This window comes from Ischnura elegans, chromosome 1, assembly GCF_921293095.1.
Source record: "Ischnura elegans chromosome 1, ioIscEleg1.1, whole genome shotgun sequence".
In the NCBI taxonomy this organism is placed as follows: domain Eukaryota; kingdom Metazoa; phylum Arthropoda; class Insecta; order Odonata; family Coenagrionidae; genus Ischnura; species Ischnura elegans.
The window spans coordinates 63,799,183-63,821,266 of record NC_060246.1 but is presented as its reverse complement, the minus strand read 5'-3'; the positions used below and the strand labels follow the sequence as shown (position 1 = coordinate 63,821,266).

The window sequence follows — 22,084 nt, the reverse complement described above, 5'->3', positions numbered from 1 at the left end:
CTCCACAGTCGGACATCGTATCCACTGGGCTGCCGCCCTATTGTTAATCATGGGCGTTCAAAACAGCTTATATACGGTACCTTCATTTTTAACAATTTTTAATTGCTTTTTTCTCGGAATTTTACGAGAAGTGCGTCGTCTCGCTTCGGCATATTACATTTGTACCCATAAACTACCGATTCGCAAAATTTGAGCTCGATCGGAGATGCGAAGGTCGTGTATTCCCCTTGTGAGTGTTGTGCGTGCTACGGCAAGAAAGGAAAACAATGCATTCAAACGTGTAGAGACACATACCACCGCACCGTGCCAGCACCGTCATCGTGCTCGGAGACCGTGCCGAGGCCGCTCCGTCACATTTAGTTCCGTTTACTTTTTGACGGTGACGGTGCGGGCTCGTGCAACATAGAGAGTGAAAAAGTTATTGAAGTATTTTGTGTCATTCGAAAATAAACGTAGAACTTGATTTCATCATCCATGAGACGATGAAACAGGGTATTAAATTCTCCCTCAATGGGTCTTGATTTCCATGCGCAGTCCACCCAAGTTCTCTTTCTTCGCCTCCTCAAAGTTTCCCCTTTTTCCTCTTCATCTAGAGCCAAGGCAATCATCGCTAGATCACTGTTCCGAAAGTTTGAAAACATGATCGAGATCAGAAGAACACCATGCTAGGGACAGAAATGAGACAATACTGACGGCCGTCGCTTGGACCAGTGACGGGCCAGTGTGTTCTCCTACAACCGACACCAACAGTCGTCCGTGCCGAGGCCATGTGTGGGCGCGGGCTCGGTGCGGTTATGTGTGTCCTGACCATATAGCGCAAATTCGTTCGTTGGGGAAACATTGCAACGTAGTGTAGCCTAATCAAAAAACTTAAACACACTCATGATAAAATGTGAACTTGCGCTAAGTACACACGAAATTGCTATCATTTTACGCATATTAATAGCATTGCTTGCCTCAAATCTTCATTTTTGTTTATATATTAATCGAAATCCATTGCTGTGCAATGAGCTCACCACACAGTACAAAAAAGGTCACGCATACTAAAAAATAATACTACCATATGCAGTTAGAAATAATAAAAAAATTAAGGAACATGCATTAAGTTTTTCATAGGTTAGTAGGCTACACTACAAGTCATCTAATCTATTTATGAATTTTATCGCTGCCATTATAATCTCTTATTCATCGTGGAAAAAACATTATGAATCTGTCTGTTCTACAGTCAATCTCTCTTATTTTATTTATATGATCTGATCTTCCGTAGGTAGATGATAGTAAACCCAGAGATTTTTTTGGTTTGAGTGAATAACTCAGTACTAGTCAAGTTGAGGAAATTTTGATACAAAGTTAGTATAAAATTCTAAATTTTTAGTCCTGTCATCTATGTAATAATGAGTCTGCTTTGAATTAAACCTATGTCAGAATGGAATTGTGTGAGCTTCATTGTTTTATTTTAAGGAAACCTTAAAATGAAATGGTTAGTTGTAAGATGTAGTTACCATATTTATCTGAATATGTATAGTCCCCCTTTTTTTCCAAACCTGCCCATGGTAAAAGTAAAGGGGGGACTACGTTCAAATGCATTAAAAATTTTTTCCCGAAACTGAAGCCTCAATTAAAAGGGGGGGACTATATTCGGAGAACTACGGTATTGTTGGAATTTTTAAATTTCATAAAGCATTATCTTACTTTAAAACCTTGTATTAACGTGCGTCTTCCTATTTTTTAGGTTCTTCATGTATCAGTATTTATTCAATCAGATGGCAACTTTGCTGCCAGTGTAAAAGTTCCATCATTGCAAGATGCTCAATATGCCATATCACAACTGCATCGACGAAGAGTTGGATTTAAAAGGATATGCATCTCATATGCTAATAGTGGTGGACCTAACCCTCAGCTTATAAGGTACAAAAGCTTTTTACATGGATAGCTTAAGAAATTTTGTGTCACCTTATAAGCCAATATTTGAATGTGTTTCTTCATCATAATGATTTTCTTTTTCATTTGTCCAGGTCACAGATAGTTTCCCTTCTTTTAGAGGTTCCTGGTCATCGCTTGCCTTTATTTAAATTCAGAGAATTATTTGAAAGTCGTTATTTAACGTCTGTCAGTGTGTCTGATTTGCACCGAATGAAGGATGTAATTATTGTGACTGAAGATTCAAATGGAAGAATGGTTTTACTTAATCCAGATCACCGCAATACTCCATCACCAATTAGTTCAAATGTAAGTTTTGCATGTCATTTATCTTGTGCCCATTTATGAGTAAGTAGCCAGTGTGTCACAGCATAAAAATCACATTTGAAAAGGCAAATATGTTTAAAAGTGCAATAGTTTCACATATGAATCCAAGAAAATTTACCTGAAACACCATTGTGGGGATGCTTGGTTTGCATCCTCTCCAGTGACATCCTATTCCTGGTTCTACTTCAATCGTGTTCCCCATTTACCCACAATCAAGGCCTTTTTGTTGATTACTCCAATCCACATCTATTTTTTTAAATGTAATTAGTTGTGTACATAAACTCATTTAATACTTTTCAAAGTGAGAATGATAGATTTGGTTATATAATGGATTCTTCTGCTCTAATGAATAGTATGCCTGTCGGACTTTGGTTTTCTGGGTTAGTAGAAGTAGGGGTCTCCTTCACTTATCCACCCCTGGTAAAATAATAAGCTTGTCATGTTCAATTTCAGCTTCCATCCCTCATTCCTTGGTCTAACTACACCAAATACCTCCTGTTTTTGGATAGCTTACAATCAATCTAACCTTCCTTACTTGTCCTATAATATATTCTTCCCCATGTTCCTCTCGCTATCACTTCAGGTAATACCTGCCTGCAAGATTATTTTTTATGCATTCTCATGGTTGAGTCAGTTATCCTTGAATAACTACTCCACTTTAAATGATTTTTATGTTTTTAAAACTCAATTATTGTGCCATAATATTGTATACCACAGATTCCTTTTATCTCTCTGCTACAGTTTAATTCCTAAAACATTTTCTTCTCTTCATCATTTTCTTGAATGTGATTCATTGTAATTTTTTATTGTTTACTTACGGCTTTAATTTTGTTTCATCCTGTATTCATGTTTTATTTCACTTCATTGCTTTGTATAAATTGATGAATTTACTGTCACAAGTACTCAAAGAAATTAAAAAAATGAGAAAAAAATCATTGCAAAATGGTATGCTGTGATGTTAGTTTTAGCTAAAGAAAATGTGTTGCTTTTGTACTTATTTAAGTGTCATAGAAAATACTGGACTATTATGCATTTATTGCTGTTGAAACATACCAATACATTTTTCTATGAAGTATCATCAGGTAAACAGCACCTTCTGCTTTCTGAATCATTAATTTGTGTTTAATTTACCCAATGTAATTTTTATTTCTGTCTGTTTTTAATTTAATTAATAATTTTGTCTTTTCTCAGGATGGCCCAGTTTTGGACTATCCTTATTGCATGTTGCATTCCAAGAAGACTAAACCAGAAAAGGGTTGGGCTGAACAAGAGATAGATGTTTTACCCAATATCATGGTTGGTATGAAACTATTTGGCCAAAGAATCCACAACCTTCTCCATTCTCATGATGGGATCATACCTCTTCCAAGGTAAACTATTAACTGCTCTTCAATTTAAATTTAGTAATCGTGGACGAGAGTGTAGATAGGTGTATTGAATACAGATTAAATAATATGCAAATAAAATTTATAGTGTAAATTTTTAAGACTTCGTATTGTCATCATCATCATCACCACTGGCCAACAATCCTAGGATTGGTTTGACACAGCTCTCCACTCAGTTCTCCTATCAGCTAAATCTAATGTAATGAATCTAATCTAATGAATAGTATGCCTATCGGATTCGTATTGTATGAAATGAAGCTTTGTGATGTTCTACTGATTTTTTATTACCAACCAAAGTTTCAGCTATTCTAGATAGTATCAAGGTGCAGAAGATTGGTGATTTTACCGAAAATGTAGTTCATGGCAGGATCGGTGAAGAGGAAGAGGGGACAGACGACAATCAGCGGCGGGTAGTACTAAAAATTGGAGAAATTTTCGAAGATTCTTGAAATGTAAACATATCGTAATTGATGAAAAATATGAATCTACAATCATTATCTGTATATTTCATATTGCAAACATGCAATTATTGCCCTGGACTCGTATACGGTTGACTACGGGCCGATGGTACCGGAGATTTCTTGCACTCGGAAATGTTTACACCGTGACTTGTCAAGGTCAAACTGGAGAGGAAGGGAATAGTAGAAGTCAAAGCAGTGAGGGAAGTGGAAGTAAAGATAGCATGAGTCATAGCCAGGCACTTGCTTGCGGAGGCAGTTTACCATAAGCCCTGGTTTCCTGTAACCACATCTGGGTGATGGGGTGATCACACACGGATCTGGGTCCTGGGCAACTTGTGCAAGATGTGGCGTGGCGCCTGACGGTGTAGCTTCTGATGTGCGCAGTGCTTCTGAAGCATTCCTGCAAACCACATTTCTGAACCGGTGATCTCGCAGCCACGGATTCGCAGTTTTCAAAGATTAGGTATTATCTGTAGCATTAGGAATATGAGTGCAATCATTTTATCGCCGCTAAAAAGATCGCAGTCTGAAAAATAAAACTGCTAATAATTACGGAAAGCAATTCAAAATGACATAAAATTTGCGTAAATAATTATAGATTGATTGATTTACGTATGTACTTATCCTTACTTACGGTACCTCTTTCTTTTCTGTTTGAAGTTAGAGGATCTGTTGATGCATTAACTTGTGTACATCTAAATCATTTTTAAATGAAGGTTGACAAAAAATAATCATTCATCCTACTCATTGCGTGAGAGGAATCTGTAGACCTTTCTATACTGCTTTAGAACATGAAAAACAGAGCTCTCTTAAGCTATCTAATGCATAATCACCCAATTGAGCCACGGTGGGTTCTTGGAAACTTGTACCACAACCGTTGATAATTTTTACTGCTTGGCTTCCCATTCTCAATCGGGGCTAGTCAGTTTTTAACTCATCATTCATTACATTTTTGCATGACCTTGACAGTCGGACATCAAAATATCTCCTATAACTATTTATGGAATCTTGTTTTTAGCACTCTCTTAAAATCTATTTCTCTAATCTAATCTTGGTTCTAAAGCAAAAGGACTTAAAATCCTGGATATGATGCTACCGTGGTGGCTTTCAGTTTGATGTATGGCATAAGCTGAGTTCACATGGGAAGGAAATCGATGGAGGACGGATAAATACTATCATACAACAGCTTAGAGTGATGGTGCAGGTAAAGTGAGGACTAATGAGTATAGAAGCTTCTCCAACTATGCGTCCGCCAGCTGATCTGATCTGCCATAAGTGAACTTGGCATAAATCCAAGTTAATTATGCCCATTGCTTACACCACTGATCTCCTCTGTCATGTAATTAGATGGATACTTGTATGTCTTCTGTCTTTTCTGCTTGTACATGAACTCGGCCTATAAAAAGAGCAGTAAAGATCTCACAGCATACCAGCTATGAATCATGTGTGTGAAGGTAGACCTGTGCATCATATTATTCAGCAGTGTATCTAAACTTATTTTCACTTGTTATGTCATTTCGATATCCACGCCATTGGTTTTAACCTTCTTCACAACCGGTAGACATAAGTTGCCATAATGTGGGAGCTAGGAGAAAAACATATGAAGAGTATTTGTTGGCACACAATTTAAAATATCATAACTGTCTTAGCATAGTCATTAATTGAGATATGCTCGCATCTTTCTAAAAAAATAACCTTTCACTAGGAAGATAGTAATGTCTATTTAGAGTTTTATATACTACCTAGAGTTCTCTTTACTCAATATCAGTATTGATGTTTGGTCTGAGCTGTGAATGGTTGAATATTTTTGATAGAGCTGTTGGACAAAATGGGGATATTTCAGCTTGGCTTGAAAATTTTGGTATTACCAAGGTTGAAGGTATTAAGTTACCAGAAAGTTAAAACAGCTTGTGACAAGCAATATCAAAGCCTTGCAGGTAGCTTGATGTGCTTAGCATTGTCAATCTGTCCCATTACCATTTTATTATGCTTACCTTTTACCTATTTTCGCCGGTTCAATGAGTTTTTAGGGTTTGAATTCGTGCATTGTCCACTCAAATGTCTCAGGAAAATTGTTATCACATTGTAAGAAAAATCTTGGCATTGCGTTGTCAGTCAAGTGAAATTTGTCCTTAAATGATGCAAGCTTTTACTGACTCGTCTGCTTGCATTACTTCCTACTTCTATCTTAAATCACATTACTGATTAAGAGGACTGAAATCAATTTGTATACTTCATTATTTCATTTTAAAGAGGTGGGAAATCTACTCTGGCTGAAAACAATCTTTCGTTCTGCTGAGTTTTTCTCAGCGAAGGCATTCTTCCTATGGAGGATGAAAATGCATTATTCTTCTGGCAGGAAAATCAGAACCTAATTTTTTTGTTGTAAGGAGGACATATGTTCCATAGAAGTTTGTTCTTAAGAGGTTTGATTGTATCTTACCTTTTAATGCATGGCTGTAATTACTTTTCCCTTTCTAGCCTTCCAGACTGTTACCTTGCGGAATTTCAAGAGCTTGAAGCTAATGAAGATGGTGTTCCTTTGGAGCATTTGTTAACTTGTGTTAAGGGTGTAGAAATTCATCAAGGAAGTAGCGGAATAAAAGTCCTTCGTTGGAGAAAGAATTCAAACACTGAAAGTGTCCATAGTGGAGGTAATGTATTATATTTCCTTCTTTATTTTTTTCTTCCAATTCACGACTAATTTTTAATTCATCCAGAAACTTTTATCTTAAGGACAGTGTTATTATCAGTGGGAACTTCACTCTCACAGATATACATCCATAGGTTGGTTTGATTAGGTGGCAATAAAGCTCAGCCTGGACTAAGCCATGGATAGGGTAAGGGGGCCATTACTCTGTGTGGGATTTTTGTTTTGAGGTAACTAAAGGCTTCAACTGATTTTGGGATGATGATCCTTCGATCATTAACCTAATGCTCTACCCATTGGGCTATCATGTTCCTAGTGTGGCATATAGAATGGCAAATAAGGACTAAGGGCCGTATTCTTAGTCGACCCTACATATCCGTCCCTACATAACAAAAGGCCCCTACATGCTTTTCTCAGTCGACCCTACATAAGTGGTGGGGGGTGATTCCGTTGTCAAGTTCTCTGAGATGACGTAGATGATGGCACAGCGCCAATTTTCCACTCAGATGGCATAATGGGAACTCATTGCATAGATAAGAAAAGATGTCCGATAATTTTCGGGCGTATTGTTAAGGCAACGCCTCAAGGTAAATAAACAATCGGTGTCGTCCGCCAGGTCGTGTCGGTACCTTAATTATCACTACAAATACTCTCATATCGAGCCATAAGTAGAACCTTATTGTCTATAAATTACTTCAAAAGCGGTCTGTGCAAGATAGTGATATGATTTTGATCCCCCTCTTCCACCTACCCCACCCCACCCATGTCAAGTGTCAGTGCAGATAATTGGAGGAAATTCTTTTTTCTCCAAATCCAAGGATGTCATCCCAAATCTGGAAAAGAGTGGTGTGTCCTGAATAAAATATGAATGTTATGTAATTTATGTTGGACAGACTAGTCAAAAGTTCAAGGAGAGAATGAAAGAGCATAGTGCCTCTTTTAGACAAAGTAATTCTGATTCAAACTGCTGGACAAGGCTCACTCAAGTGATTTCTTCTAAGAAATTTTATTTTGTGATAGAAAAGGCCACCGGCTATATGCTCTTGAGCAAGTGGATATTTTAAAACCTGTGAATACCAACTGTGAAATTGTAAATGACCTTCTGTATACTTCCCTCTCTCCATTCCTCAACCTCTCTCTCCTCCATCTCCTCTCTCAACCCCATACCTTTGCACACTATCGGTTTTCCCCTTCCTCCCCATCTCCCTAATCCTTCAACCATCACCCCACCTTCACCACCGCTGACGCTCTTGAGCATGGAAAGTTTTGTACTCAATGTATTTTTTATTTGTAATTTGTACTCAATGTAATTTTTTATAATGACCCACTGTATTCTTTCCGCTCTCCCCACCCCAACCTCTCCATCTTCCAAATCCTTGCTCATCCTTCACAGAAGTTAGTCAGCTTGTGTGCATCAGCCCTACCTACCTCCCTATCCCCCTATATTTCCTTGGCTTTTATAACCTGGGGAGACCCAACCCCACCCCCCTCCATCCTCCTCTCCTACCTCTACAGTTCCCCCACTCCCTCTAGTTTGTACGTCTAGTATTTATGGTGATGCATTAATGTATTTCTCACCAGGAGATGATTTTAACCGTCGAAACCATGGTTGTGATTTGATAAAAATTCTCAGGAAAACAGTTTAAATTACATTCATCCAAAATCTTCAATGTTAAGATACTGAAAGGAAAGTTAGCAAAACTAGTGTCAGTAAGCTGGAATAAGTGGATGAATACCTGCAACCATTCAGATATAACTTCCACTTGCATTGCATAATTTTGATGAGAGATTACCACCCAGATTTTGTGATGCCAAGTATTCATCTCAATTCAGAGGGGTAAAAGTTAACTGTTAATGAGTTTTATTATAAGTGATATTCATGATTGTGTGATGTTTTTTTATTCAAATGTCTTCATTTTCATGTGTTTATCTCTTTTTCTTTCAGATTCTGTGAAATGTGTGAGTCCTCCTTTGATTTCTCAGTTGGCTCTTTTTAGTAGAGAACTTGTCGACTTGTTGAAAAGAGCCCCGCATTGTCAGTTACCCTTCAATCGATTCATTCCTGCATATCACCATCATTTTGGTCGTCAGTGTCGTGTTGCTGATTACGGTTTTACTAAATTGATTGAATTACTGGAAGCAGTTCCACAGATTGTGCAGGTACGTGAAGTCAAGTCAGTGCTATTTCATTGTTAGTCAAACAATGAATTTTGTGTTACTTGTCAGTGCTTTTATCTACCATTATTTTTGCAGTACAAGTGTCTTTTCCCTTATTTTCATCATTTATTTGACCTAATTAAATTTATACTTGTTACTTTTCTGTTTTGGTAGTAGTTTTTAGAGCAATCCTTTCTCTGCCATTCTTTTTTTCTAATTTATATCCGAATCATCCTAAAAATATGAATTCATTTGCGGCTGACAATTTACTTTGTTAGACATTTTCTATCATCCCATATAAGAAATTGATTTGAAGTGTGAAATGGTAGGAAAGGGAGTTCTAGGGTAGGGGAAAGAGCTTGCTAGGGAAGTAATTTATTGATATCACAATAGATAGTTGAGGTTCCAATGTATCTTCATAGAGTAGCTATCTGGTTACTGTAATTGAAAAGTCAAATTTGTCATCTGTTAGGAAACCTGCAGATAAGGTTAAATTCACCTTTCAGGAGAAATTCAGACATATTTTGACTTAATTTTTATTCACTTTATTTTTATCTTCACAACAATTGCAATATGTATTCAACAAGGTCTTCTCGGATGATAGCCAGTATGGCCATGTTTATCAATCTTCTTTAAGTACTCTCAAACCACTAAGTGAACTCCGATAAGTAATTCATGGTAAAGTGAAGCTCAGAGTTACTTTAAGTTCATGCTTTTGAAACACTAAGTTCACTTTGGTCCACCAAAAGTAAACTTGAGACTGAAGTCCCAACTTTAAATTGGACCATAAGGAAGTATTGGTGGATCTCAGTTGCCGGACATCTTATTCACCAATTGGCTTCTTCTATCTTTCAAACTTCAGGTGATGGGTGATGGAGGACGCCGAATAGTGACCTTATCCCATAGAGCACAAGTTCGCAGGTTTACATCAGACTTATTGAGGATCTTGAAGTCACAAGCTAATAAGCAAGTTGCACTTTCTACTTTCCCAAGTACTTATGAGAAAGTCATTGGCCAGCCATTTCATGCTCCAGATTATGGTGTTTGCTACCTTGAAGACATTCTTGTGGAAGTTTCTGAAAATACAGTTGTACTCACTACTGATCCAAGTGGCTTATCAACAGATGTAATTATTTCTGTCCCTAAGAGGGAGCAAACACCTAATGAAATTGAGAAGACCAAGCAGTTTGCTTTAGAGGTGAGTATAAGTTCAGTAATACATACATTCTATAATGTTAGGGAATTATTAATTGTTGGCTTTTGTAATTATTATAGATAATCTTTTTGAGACTTTTGCATGGTGAATTTTCATTCGAATTATATTGTAAATGACCATCTTTCACCATGTAAAACAGAAATTTCCTGCATTCAAATAAAAATTTCAAGCATGTTCTAATTTGCTTGAATGATTGCCGTAGATGATATGAGTGCACGGTGTCCATCTTGCCACTGCTGCTACCTTGGAGTTTTAAGATCATATATGAGTAGGTTGTAAGCCAAGGGGTACAAGTGATTTTGTTCTCAGCAGAGTTAAGTAAAGTTAATTGTTAGAATAAATACACAAAGCCGTGGTTGCCAAGGGAAACGAGTAAGTCTCTGTTCTGTCCTGATATCGAGTGGAAAATCAAATGCCACTACTAAGTATCTAATTGATCTTGTTTGTTTTCTTTACCTAATTTCTTTGCCGAACTCTGTATAGAAAAGAGAAATCACTTGTACCCCTTGGCTTCCTACCCACTCATATAATAACTTTTGAAGCACAGTAACCCATATGATAGCTCAAATAATTAATATGTCCTTTGAAAGAATGTAAATTCACAGACATCATTTCTCTAAACAAGGTAATTCCGAAAAACATTCCGGATTTTTAAAGAACAAAAATATTGTTTTTCTCCTGGATTGAGTCAATATTTTGTTTAATTTACAATTATTAAACTATATTTAATGATTTGAACGCTAAATTTTGCTGTGAGAGTCCCAATTAATGACAAAATCTCTGTTTATTCGGTGGACACATTCCAAAGGAAACAAGCCATTATATCATATTGGCTCACCTAGGAAGTCACATTGTCGCCTATAAGTCAAGGAGCAAACCCCTTAAACTAGCCCATGAATGTCACAGTCCACTTTCTTCCCCTGCATCGATATTTAAAGAACAGTGAATTCTCTATGTTGACTAATTTAGGTACTTAAAAAACCTTTAACACTAGGGTGACCGGGTTAAGCCGCATACCTCTAATGACCGCCAGCGGTCAGTTGACCGTTCGCCCTTTTCTTGTGCTCTTTCATTCGTTTTGCCTCCTTTTTTTCTTGGCGAGTGTAGAAATGTTCTGAATATGTTATATGGTTAGATGTAGTGCTAGGAAAAAAATTGAACTTTGCAATAAACATTAATTATATTTTTTAATTTCACTGTAAAATAAAAATGTATCTCACTTGTATAGTTAAAAAATAATACCCTTTTTTTAACCCTTTGCGGTCCAATGTCGACACTGGCTCGAGAAGTTTAGTGCTAAAAACACTAAGCTTGTAGCATCAAGTCTTACTTCGAGTTGAGATCGACATCAAGGCAAAGCGATTTATACAAGGGCAATGTTTCAAGAGATTACCTGATTTGCCGTCAACTCGAAGTTAGACCTGATGCTACGACAAGCCTGGTGCTCGTAGCGCTTGACTTGTCGAGCCAGCCTTGACGTTAGACCGCAAAGGGTTAAAACACAAGTAGCATTTCAAAACGCACTATTTGCTGTAGTTTTACTGGTTAAAAACTTACCGTATTCCTCCGAATATAGTCCCCCCCATAATTTTGAGGCTTGAGTTTCTGGAAAAAATTTAAAAAATGGGTTTGAATATAGTCCCCCCCTTAACTTTTATCACGGGAATTTTTGGAAAAAAAGGGGGGACTGTATTCAGACATATACAGTATATCAGAGAAAAAAAATCGAAAAAGATAGCATTAAAATGAAGCATTACAAATTTGGTCTCAAGGTATGTAGCTTAGCGCGTTTGCAAATTTTCTGATTACATTCATGGCATTCCCACATGTATTTGGAAGACACACATCAGTGTTAAAATGAAATAATTTTCCAGGAACATCGAAAAACATTAATTTTTGCAGATGTAAATATAAAACATGGGATTTTCTGGGTCTGAAACCATGGTACAAAGGAGATGCAAAATGCCGATATCTGCAATTCTGAAGACGCCTAGTGGAATCCAGGTGAAACTGTCATCATCCTATGACAAACAACACGATGGAAACCCGAAAGCTCTCCATTAGTAATCGCCTAACAAAATTCCTGATCAGCAAAAAATCTATAGAGTCCATAATCCATAGAGTCTATAATTTTCCTTACACTTTTATTGTGTTCATTGAATTTTCCAACTCAAATACTGAAAATTCATTGTTATCTGAATAAAAAGCCGGGATTTACTAGGATTTTGAACTTATTGTTAAGAGGTATAATATTTTAATTGAAAAAATTTATTGTTTGTACCTAAAGTATAGAGACTTGAGTTTGAATGCCTTTAAAAACCATACCCTTTAATCTATTTTCAGCATATTGGTAACGTTACTTTCCTTCTTATATTGCGCATTGATTGACATAGTTGAAAACTCTACTAGTTAAATACAAATATTAGTTCATAAACTAAAAAGTACTGGTTTTTTAAGCTTTTCTAAGTAAACCTCTACTTAAAACATTAGCCAACGTTAAGTGTGCTTTACTAACTTTACCAAATTTATATTTTCCATGAAGTAAGGCTCTTGTGGTATTTATCTCAAGTTTCATATGTCATTATCACCATATTATGAAATTAGCATAAAGGGTAAGGTTTTTATGAGGGTTCAAACTTAAGTCTCTATGTTTTTGGTACTGAAGGTAGTGGTGGAGTTTTTCCATTGTTTTATTTTAGACTTAGGTTTTATTTTCTGAGCTGCATTTTTCACAGCATCCTATATTTAAAAATCCTGAGAAATATACTATATTTCTGAGAGTCAAATCCTTAAGACTCTGATTGTTATGGTTTTATATAATGACTGTTTAATCATGAATATTGTTTTGAATGAAAATATTAATTTTACTTTCAAGGTAGTGGAACTACTTCGCCATGCCCCACAGTGCTCCTTACTGTTCAACAAGTTCATTCCAGCATACCATCACCACTTTGGTCATCAATGTCGAGTAGCTGACTACGGTTTTACAAAATTAATTGAACTCTTTGAAGCTATTCCAGAGGTTGCTAAGGTAATTATATTATGCAGTGTTTACTTAAATAATCAGTCTTAATTTGTTGCCTTTGGACTATTTTTTAATACATGCTAGTTATAATTTGCTGGTATTGCTCATCTTTTTGCTGGCACACTCAGTAGAGACCCCTAATCAATCTTAAAAGTTCACTTATTTCATTTTAATTAAGAGAGGTCAACTTCTCTGATTAGTCAACTTCTAATGCACTTTGAAAAGACAGGTAAACTTAGAATTTTAATTCCAATCAAAAACAATCTGTTGAGGCATTCCACATAGCCTCGAACAGCAAACCATTTACTTTTGAAAAAACTAGCATTTGTATGTTTTTGTGGGCAGAAATAATGATTTTCTTAAAATTTCAACACAGAAAACTCCTGATTATCTAGGCTAATGATGGGGAGAGACAGCACGAATAATCAGCTAACCCAAGCTTTCACTTTTTCATTAATAAATTAATGAAAGCTTTCAAGCTTTCATTAATTTATTTTAATGTACATAACTTACGTAAATCAAGCAGTATATTATTATTTAAGAGCATAGTCTTTTATTTTAGCTTGCTTCCCAGAATCGTTGAAAGCTTTCTTCACCTTACCTCGATCATTTCAGCAGCGACCACATAATTGTACTTGAATCTCCACTGCTCCATATACTCCAACAAACTCTATGCAGGCAAGCAGCTGGCTATGACTCATGCAATCTCTACTTCCTTTGGCTATGCTTCCACTTCCTCCTCTGCCTTCACTTCCATTATTCCCTTCCTCTCTAATTTAATCTTGGCTGGTCATGCTGGAGACATGGCTGAGTGTGATGAAATCTCCAGTTCCCTTGGGCTGTATTCAACAGCATGCGAGGCCATAGCAATACTTGCACAATTGCGATATGAATAATACATTTAAAGATTGTAGATAACATTCTTCTTAATTTAAGATTGGGTAAAAATTGAAGAATCTTCTAAAAGTAATCAAGAGTTTATTCAAATCTCTAATTGTCTTCTGCAATGCTAGAGCAGATGTCCAAGTTAATTTGAAACATTCCTTATCAGCAAGTAAATAAAATAACTACATTTTACAAAGGGAATTCTAATCGACATAATGAGCCTAGTGCAGCCCTGCATTAAAATGGAATTATCTCGGTCCTGATTTTATTTTTTATAAAGATCACAGAAAACATCAAAGGAGCATGAAACTCCTGCATGTATAATCTGCTATCTGCAGCCAGATAATTGGGAGTCTGCTGTACATATATTTTTTATTTATGGCTTTGGTCCCATACATTGTTGATATTTATTAAACAGATTGAAGAAACAGCAGAAGGAGAGAGGCGTGTTATGTTGACAGTTAAGGAGAGGTTAAAAGTCCTTGCAGAACAAATGAAATCTCTTGTTCAAAGTTCAGGATGGACTTTAAACCAGCAAAATAAAGGCAAGAAGACTTGTAGTCAAAAGGGAACACCAACTCAACAAGGACCTCCTCCATCTTTGCTTCCATTGTCTGCAATACCTTCTGCATTCCTTCGCCAAAATGGATATGCTCTCCACTGTGAGGACTTCGATTGCGACTCTCTTGAGCAGCTTATGCGGTGCATAAGCAATACAGTTGAGGTAAACTCTTTTTTTCTATCATTTCTTTTTTTAGTGGGCTTGAAATCCAGGCCTTAACACATTGTATAATTTTTTTCTAAGCTTAGCAAGAGGAATTTTTCCTTACTTGGGATACAGGCATTTCCTGAGTTAGGTTAAGTTTGGATGAAAGCTTCTCGGGTTTCCAACCGGGTCAGGGTCTGCATGGTGTAGGCCGACGTTTCGTTGGGAGACTTTCCCAACATCCTCAGGGCTGATGATGAGGGTATATATATCGAAACACCGCGACAACGGCATCATCAGCCCTGAGGATGTTGGGAAAGTCTCCCAACGAAACGTCGGCCTACACCATGCAGACCCTGACCCGGTTGGAAACCCGAGAAGCTTTCATCCACGCTATTCACCGGGAAAAGCTCAGATTCTTCATTAGGTTAAGTTTGTTTTCACTATTAAATACCTTTTTATAAATTTTCATTGTTTCATTCCCTTAAACTTTTATAGCATTTGAACGTTTTGTGAATTTCTATCCCAAAAATTTTATGAGTACACTCCTGAATAACATATCACAGCAATGCCATAAGTCAACTGATTAACCTGATTTATTATGTTGTGACGTTACGTCGTAAATCTAGTTGATTTTTCACGTAGGCCCAGACAAGGGAAATACTCCAACCGTCGGTCACAAGCTGGATCAGGGAAAGACTCCACAAACAAGAAAAACAGCTCACAAGAAAAAGGTAGCCAAAAACAATTTACGAGTTATTACCGTTCGATATCTATTCAAAGTAGAGTATTCAAAAATCAGAAGTATTACAGAAAACAATGATAGTAATTCATGATGCCAAAGGAAACATTACCAGCCGAATAATTGCTCAAAATTTGCTATGTCTCACTAGACATGCGTCCTCGACCAGGGCACGAGCAGAAGAGGCTTGCCTATTGCAGGACGAGACAGGATTTGAGGGGAGGGATTCTTCCAGGGAGTGGAGGGGTAGACAGGCGAATTCAACTAACTGCGCCACTGGTGCGTCACTGCCCCTGCAGAACGGCCGCTCCGCAAAACACCATTCCCTGGTTTTGAGTCAACAGCATACCACCCAGAATTTTCCCCTCAACTTCTGGGTTTGAGACATCAGTCGAATCAGCGGGATAATTCATTGGAACACATGGAGGGGAAGGAGATACTGGGGTGAGGTGTTGGAGGGAGAGAGTGTTGTGATAGGACAATGGTAAAACTTCTCACTCCAAAATGCAATACTAAGGCCTTAGCACCGATTTCCCCTTGCTTGCCAAGGAGTAAATATTCCTCCGCAGTAGTCCTATATAAGTCTTGGATTGCAGGTAGGCTGGTTCGGGGCTGGTTCGGTGCTGTTTCGGGGCTGTTTCAGAGGCTGAGTTTCCAGAGGCTGAGTTTCCAGAGGCTGAGTTTCCAGAGGCTGAGTTTCCAGAGGCTGAGTTTCCAGAGGCAGGGTTTCCAGAGGCAGGATTTTCCAGAGACAGGATTTTGCGAGACAGGGCATTTTGCTACAGGGCCTTTTGCGCGAAAATCCTTTGCGCGAAAAACCTTAGCGCGAAAAGTCCTTAGCGGGAGAAGTTCTGCGGATAAGTTCGGAGGAAGTTAGAGGAATTTCTGGGGGGGGGGGTTACCAGAAATTTTGGGGGGACACTTTGGGGGAATTTGGACACTAAAAAATGCCACAATGTAATCCTGGAATCGGCCTTTGGGTTAATGGAAGTATTAGGCATCATGTTAACTATTTATGTTCAATTACATATTGTGTTATCGGGCATGTTTTTTAAATAGGAAATTTTGCTTCAAAATATGAAAATTAAACGGATCTATAATGTTTTCCAAGCATTAGTAGGTAGGAGTTTTGTGTGTTACAGTTCACTGCTCCGTCATTGCTGTAACAGTAGAGAGTGGTACAGAGCTTGAAAGTCAGTCCATCAGACTTCCTGTCGTCGTTTGGTGGCATTTACAAATGAAATATCATTACAATTGCGATATGGGTACAATATATCGCACCAATAACCCATGGAAAGCTTGCTGTTAGCCGGAACCTGTCGGCATATAGCTAAATAAATTAAACGGTAGGCAAAACAGGAGTACTAAGGGCTGAAATGGGTTGTGGAAGGAATCAACTTTGTTCAATGACTGATTTTTTCAAGAACGTGACTGGCCAGTCTCTCTAATGGAGAATAATTGCTGCCGTTACGCCCTCTCACATCCACTAACTGATGGTTGTCTCAAATTTAGTTGGAAGTCATTCCCAGCTCCTTGCTGGTAACTTCTCTGGGCCAGGAAATGCAGGGTAATTATTTATTAATCAATTATTATTCAGTATTAATTATCATGTATATATAATAATTAAAAATAATAATACATACATTCATAGTTTCTCACCTGCAACCTTGGGTGTAAACCAAACTGTTTTCCTCGCTGCAAATCTGGTTTGATCTGGCAAACCACGAACATTGCCACTGCCTTGGCACTCATTAGACCAAGCTTCCACAGTAAATTAAATGAAGTGGGCCAATTTTATTTTTGTATCAGTTGAAGTCAACAACTATTCGATATTTTCTCCACAAATGTTTTATTTTTTGCCTTTATTTAGAATGCAAGGGAGTGTCTTTCAATGGTTGGTACCTCCATCAGTACAGATTAATGTAAGTCACACCCTACATAATTAATTCAGGGATTGCCTGTATCCTATTTTAATCTCTATCTGTAATTTTCTTCCACTATGTACTACTTTATGCTTGTGTGAAAGAAGTAATAAGGTTGTCATATTTCAGACTGAAACTCACCAAACTTTTGCCTTCCTGGGTTTTGGTAATTTGGTTGGTCTTTACCAAAGCATTGTACAGTGAAACCTGCCTTTAGCGGAACCTGAGTTAGGCGGAAACCTGTCTTATCCGGAAAATTTTGTTGGTCCTGGCGGTCACAATAGGGTTTTACGTGCATTGGTGCTCTGTGTTAAACGGAAACTGTCAAACGCGGAAACGGAATCGATTCCCGGGCACGTGTTTCTTGGTTAAGCGGAATTGCAACAAAAATTCCATGGACAATTTTTACCGTAAGGAAATAAAATACTAAAAATGTTTTGTAAAGCCATCTCCATAGAAAATAATCCAACGGAACCAGCTAAATGCGTCGCACGTTCACCATGGTCTACGTCATTATTGACTGACATCACGTCGCAGGAGGGACTTATGACAATATTGCATCAACCTTGACCACAGCACTTCCGCGTCTCCCTAAACCTAGTGTTAATCCTCCTCCAGTGCCTTATGTCCCTCGTCCCTAATGTAAAGTGCAGTGCGTTTCGTTTCACGTACATTGTATCAAATGCTCAACAATACTCCACCCCTCTTCCCTCCTGCTACCTCCTTTCTTAACCAATCCGCCAACCCATTTTTGCAGCAGATACAAGTGAAGTTGAAGTGTGGAAAGACTCAAGTTTACGAAGCAATTAAGAAGAAGGACGAAATTAAGAAAGAATTTGAAAGAGGTAGGTTCTAAGAAACATATTTCTTCTTTTCCCATGCCACAATAGTTTGTAAAACGACACACCATAGAATAATTGTTGTTTCCGTCGATTATTTTAGGCCTTAATTTACATTCAAAGAGGAAAACGCCTCTCTGCGAATATGAAGAAATAAGCGATTTAGTTTGGGAATGGTTTGTGCGGGCAAGATCGAGGAATATTCCATTGTCAGGTCCAATAGTCCAAGAAAAGGTCAAGGAATTCGCAGTTTCTTTAGGAAAATTGGATTTTAAGGCCTCCAATGGATGGTTAGAGAGCTTCAGAGCAAGACACAATGTTGTTTGGAGCAGTGTTGTTGGCGAGTCAAATGACGTTGACATGTAAACCGTGGAGTGGAAATGTAAGGTTCAAGTAAAAATTAAAGATTATCAACCATGTGATATCTACAACGGGGATGAAACCGGAATGTATTTTAGGGCTCTGCCGTCTAAATCATTGTGTGTAAAAGGAGACAACTGCAAGAGTTTACATGAATTTCCGAGTTTTATTTATATAAATTAGGGTAAAAATTCAAACAATGATGTTTTATTTACACTAATTCTTTATTCTGTGGGAGGGAAGCACTCAAAGGAGCATTTGACCATTTTCATTTGTGGGAATATGGCAGGGGAGCTCCTAAAGCCTCTTGTCATCCGGAAATCAGCTCGACCACGATGCTTTAAAAACGTTGAAATTGAGAAGCTACCGGTCAAATGGAGTCAGAATAAAAAAGCATGGAACACGGCTTCAATCATGGAAGAGTGGCTTAAAAGTTTCAATGTCGAAATGAGGAGGAAAAATAGGAAAGTCATACTTTTCCTTGACAATGCAACCTGTTACCCTAAAATTCACCTGGCGAATGTGAAGCTAGCCTGGTTTCCGGCAAACACAGCAAGCATCACTTAGCCAATGGATCAGGGAGTAATTAGATCGCTGAATGCACAATATAGGAAGAACATGATGCGATCATTATTAGCTGCAGCAGATACTGCGAATTCAGTATCAGAGGTATAAAAAGTATCAGTGCTGGATGCCATTAATTGGATTGATTTGGCAGTGAAAGATATTAAAACATCAACTGTTAAACAATCTTTCGCCAAAGCTGGAATTCTGCCAGAGCTGATCCCCGAGGAAGGTAAAGAAAATAATTTACATCCTGACATATCACCAATGTAAATGCATATTTACGCATTTACAGGATTATATATATGACCTTTGCTATTTAGGAGCCAATGGTGGATCTAAGCGAATTTGAAGTAAGTAATAAACTGAGATAACATGAGTGCTGAGAGATTTGTGGATTTCGACAACGATCTTCTCACGAGCAATGAAGATGGTTCCTTAACAGCCAATAATAAAGAAGAGGAAATCTGTGATACCGACGAAGAAGTGACCTTAATATGCGAAGAAAATAAAAAATCGTGTAGAGAAATGTTGGTCTCGTCAAAAGAATTAGAAGAATGTAGTCTCACCAAAGATTACACTGATTTGTTTAACATCTTGCATGGGGCCATTGGCAACGTAGAAAATTGTATTCTACAGGAAAAATGGGAAGACAGACAAAAATGACTGATTACTTCAAATAAACTATTTAAAAATAATGCGATGCTGTTCTTTTATAATTTCATTATAATTAATCATTTCATAATCGTCTACGTGTAGAATTTGAGTCAAACCAACCTTTTAGGCAACGCATTCAATGGACGTGATATGACTTTCGCGGTCTTTTTTGAATTGTCAGACCCTAAGTTAAGCGGAATACTGTCTTATCCGGAAAAAAGTGAAGGGCCCGAGAGATTCCGCTTAAGACAGGTTTCACTGTATTAAACACTTTTCTTTTCTGATAAAATGTTTAAAATCTATTTATCACTACAGTCTTGGGTATCATTTTTTCAATGATAATTCAAAATATGATGATGGTCTTTTGGTTCAATTTTTATAGGAAATTGAAAACTTTTATGAAGGAATTTTTTGTCGTTTCTCCAACGGGTGAAGCTGTCTGTGGGTGAAGTTTTGGTGCTCAACTTGGACTCATTAGGAATACTTAGTTTGACACCCAATATCCTATAAGATGGTGTTCAAGGTGCACTGAAATAATAGCTAGGACAGTTGAACCTGGTGGAGAGGTTTAGGATAATTTCTGCTGCTCAATTATGAGGAAAGGTTGTGCTGTTAAATAATGTTAAGTGTGCAACTACCTAAATATGACACTTTTGCAGTTTTTGTTTGGAAATTACTATTTATTTTTCTTGCTGTTTTCCTTTCCTTTAGGTCATAGATTCCCCTTGGGGGCCTTTGTTGTCACTTGTGGACCAAGGAGTTTTATATCAGCTAGAACTCCAAGTTAGATGCATACTTTTAAGTTCACCAAATGGCAGAAAAACTATAAAGGATTTCATCTCCCTGTTTACAACTAAATACCCTGGTCAACATTGTAATGCTGAAGTCCTGCGGAAGGAGATGTCTCATGTTGTTGAGGTAACAATCTTTGAGGCTATTAAATATCTATTAGTGATATTAGACTACTAATATTAACTATAACATTTTTATAATTCATTTTATCTGATATTATATTTTATACACCAATTAAAATATCGAGTTTAATAGACCAAAGGATGAAGTTTGCCATGAAAAAATATTTGACTTAGCTGGGATTCGAATCTGGATCTCCCGATTGCTGGTCAGGCGTGTTAACCAGTTCCACCACCAAGCCATTTTCTCAGAGCGAATTTCAGGATGGGTTTTACCGAACAAGATGTTGACATCACTTGTTCCTGCAGTGCTTTGAAATTTGTTGTCGCAGACCAGCGACAAAATAACGGTTTTTCACCCTGACAGTGGCTTAGCATGACCCTCGCCACGTGCGCCACAGTGTGGACTTTTTTCTGGGATCATTTGAGCTTTTCTTCTCTTGACTGAGGCAGAGGTATCGATTCAATTAACTAGCTGAATCACCCACTACAAATTTTAAATGGGAATTTCCATAAATTACTGTGATTCTAATGGCTTAAATATTCTTTTATTTCTTTCTTGAAAACTCATGTTGCCAATATAATGCAAGATAGAAGTATCACCTAGGAATTAGAGGTAGCAGAACGAATTATATCGCAATAATCGCCCATGGGAAGAACATGTCCACTCCCACTTTTCAGGGTGGACCATACCCTATGTTCCTACCCCTTACTTCCCCTGAATACTTTTTCCCAATCCTCCTCATTTCTCTCTTGCATCGTCAATTTTGAAAAGCAATTCGGACTGAAGATAGAGCAGATTTGACCACGGTTCCCACTCAACCGTGAAAACCTTAAAACCGTGAGTAAGCGGTGAATTTAGTCTACCGTGAAAAAAACCTGGAAAAAGCCGTGAATTTCATCATGAAACCTTAAAAATCTCTCCAAATTTGTTGTAGAACTACAATTGACAGATGAAAAGAAAAATCGATGTTTCGATCATGTTTCAAGGCCGAGCCACATACAGACACTGTCCACGCATTTATCTACACGCGTGTATTAGAAGAGCAGAAATTGGTCCGTGTGCCATGACGACACATTGACCTGTGATTGGAAGACTGGTAACCGGTAAAGTGTTCATTAACCCTGGCGAAAAATCAGACACTTCTTCACATCCCTGCCACCCTGCTCCTTCCATTTCCCCACTCACAACCAGGCCCTACACTTTGCTAACAATAGGTGATGTCGTAAGAGATAGCACTTTCATTGCTGCATTTGCATTCAAATTCTGTCGCGTTTGTTAAATTTGTAGTTAACGTGCGGCCGATGATTGTTACGTGATTAATATTTCTACCTAAAATGGCGTATTAACAGACCG

At 37.7% G+C, this 22,084-nt stretch overlaps 1 protein-coding gene across 4 annotated transcripts in view; it reads left to right on the top strand.

Moving 5' to 3' along the window:
* LOC124162114 (meiosis regulator and mRNA stability factor 1) overlaps positions 1-22,084 on the top strand; it is a 69,751-nt gene that overhangs the window by 23,083 nt on the left and 24,584 nt on the right. For all 4 annotated transcript variants that reach the window (XM_046538529.1, XM_046538519.1, XM_046538544.1 and 1 more), the window contains 9 exons: positions 1,733-1,908; positions 2,016-2,229; positions 3,439-3,617; positions 6,575-6,747; positions 8,689-8,903; positions 9,763-10,098; positions 12,992-13,147; positions 14,445-14,750; positions 20,528-20,734. In XM_046538529.1, coding sequence (XP_046394485.1) covers positions 1,733-1,908; positions 2,016-2,229; positions 3,439-3,617; positions 6,575-6,747; positions 8,689-8,903; positions 9,763-10,098; positions 12,992-13,147; positions 14,445-14,750; positions 20,528-20,734 — 1,962 coding nt within the window. The remainder of the gene's footprint in view (positions 1-1,732; positions 1,909-2,015; positions 2,230-3,438; positions 3,618-6,574; positions 6,748-8,688; positions 8,904-9,762; positions 10,099-12,991; positions 13,148-14,444; positions 14,751-20,527; positions 20,735-22,084) is intronic.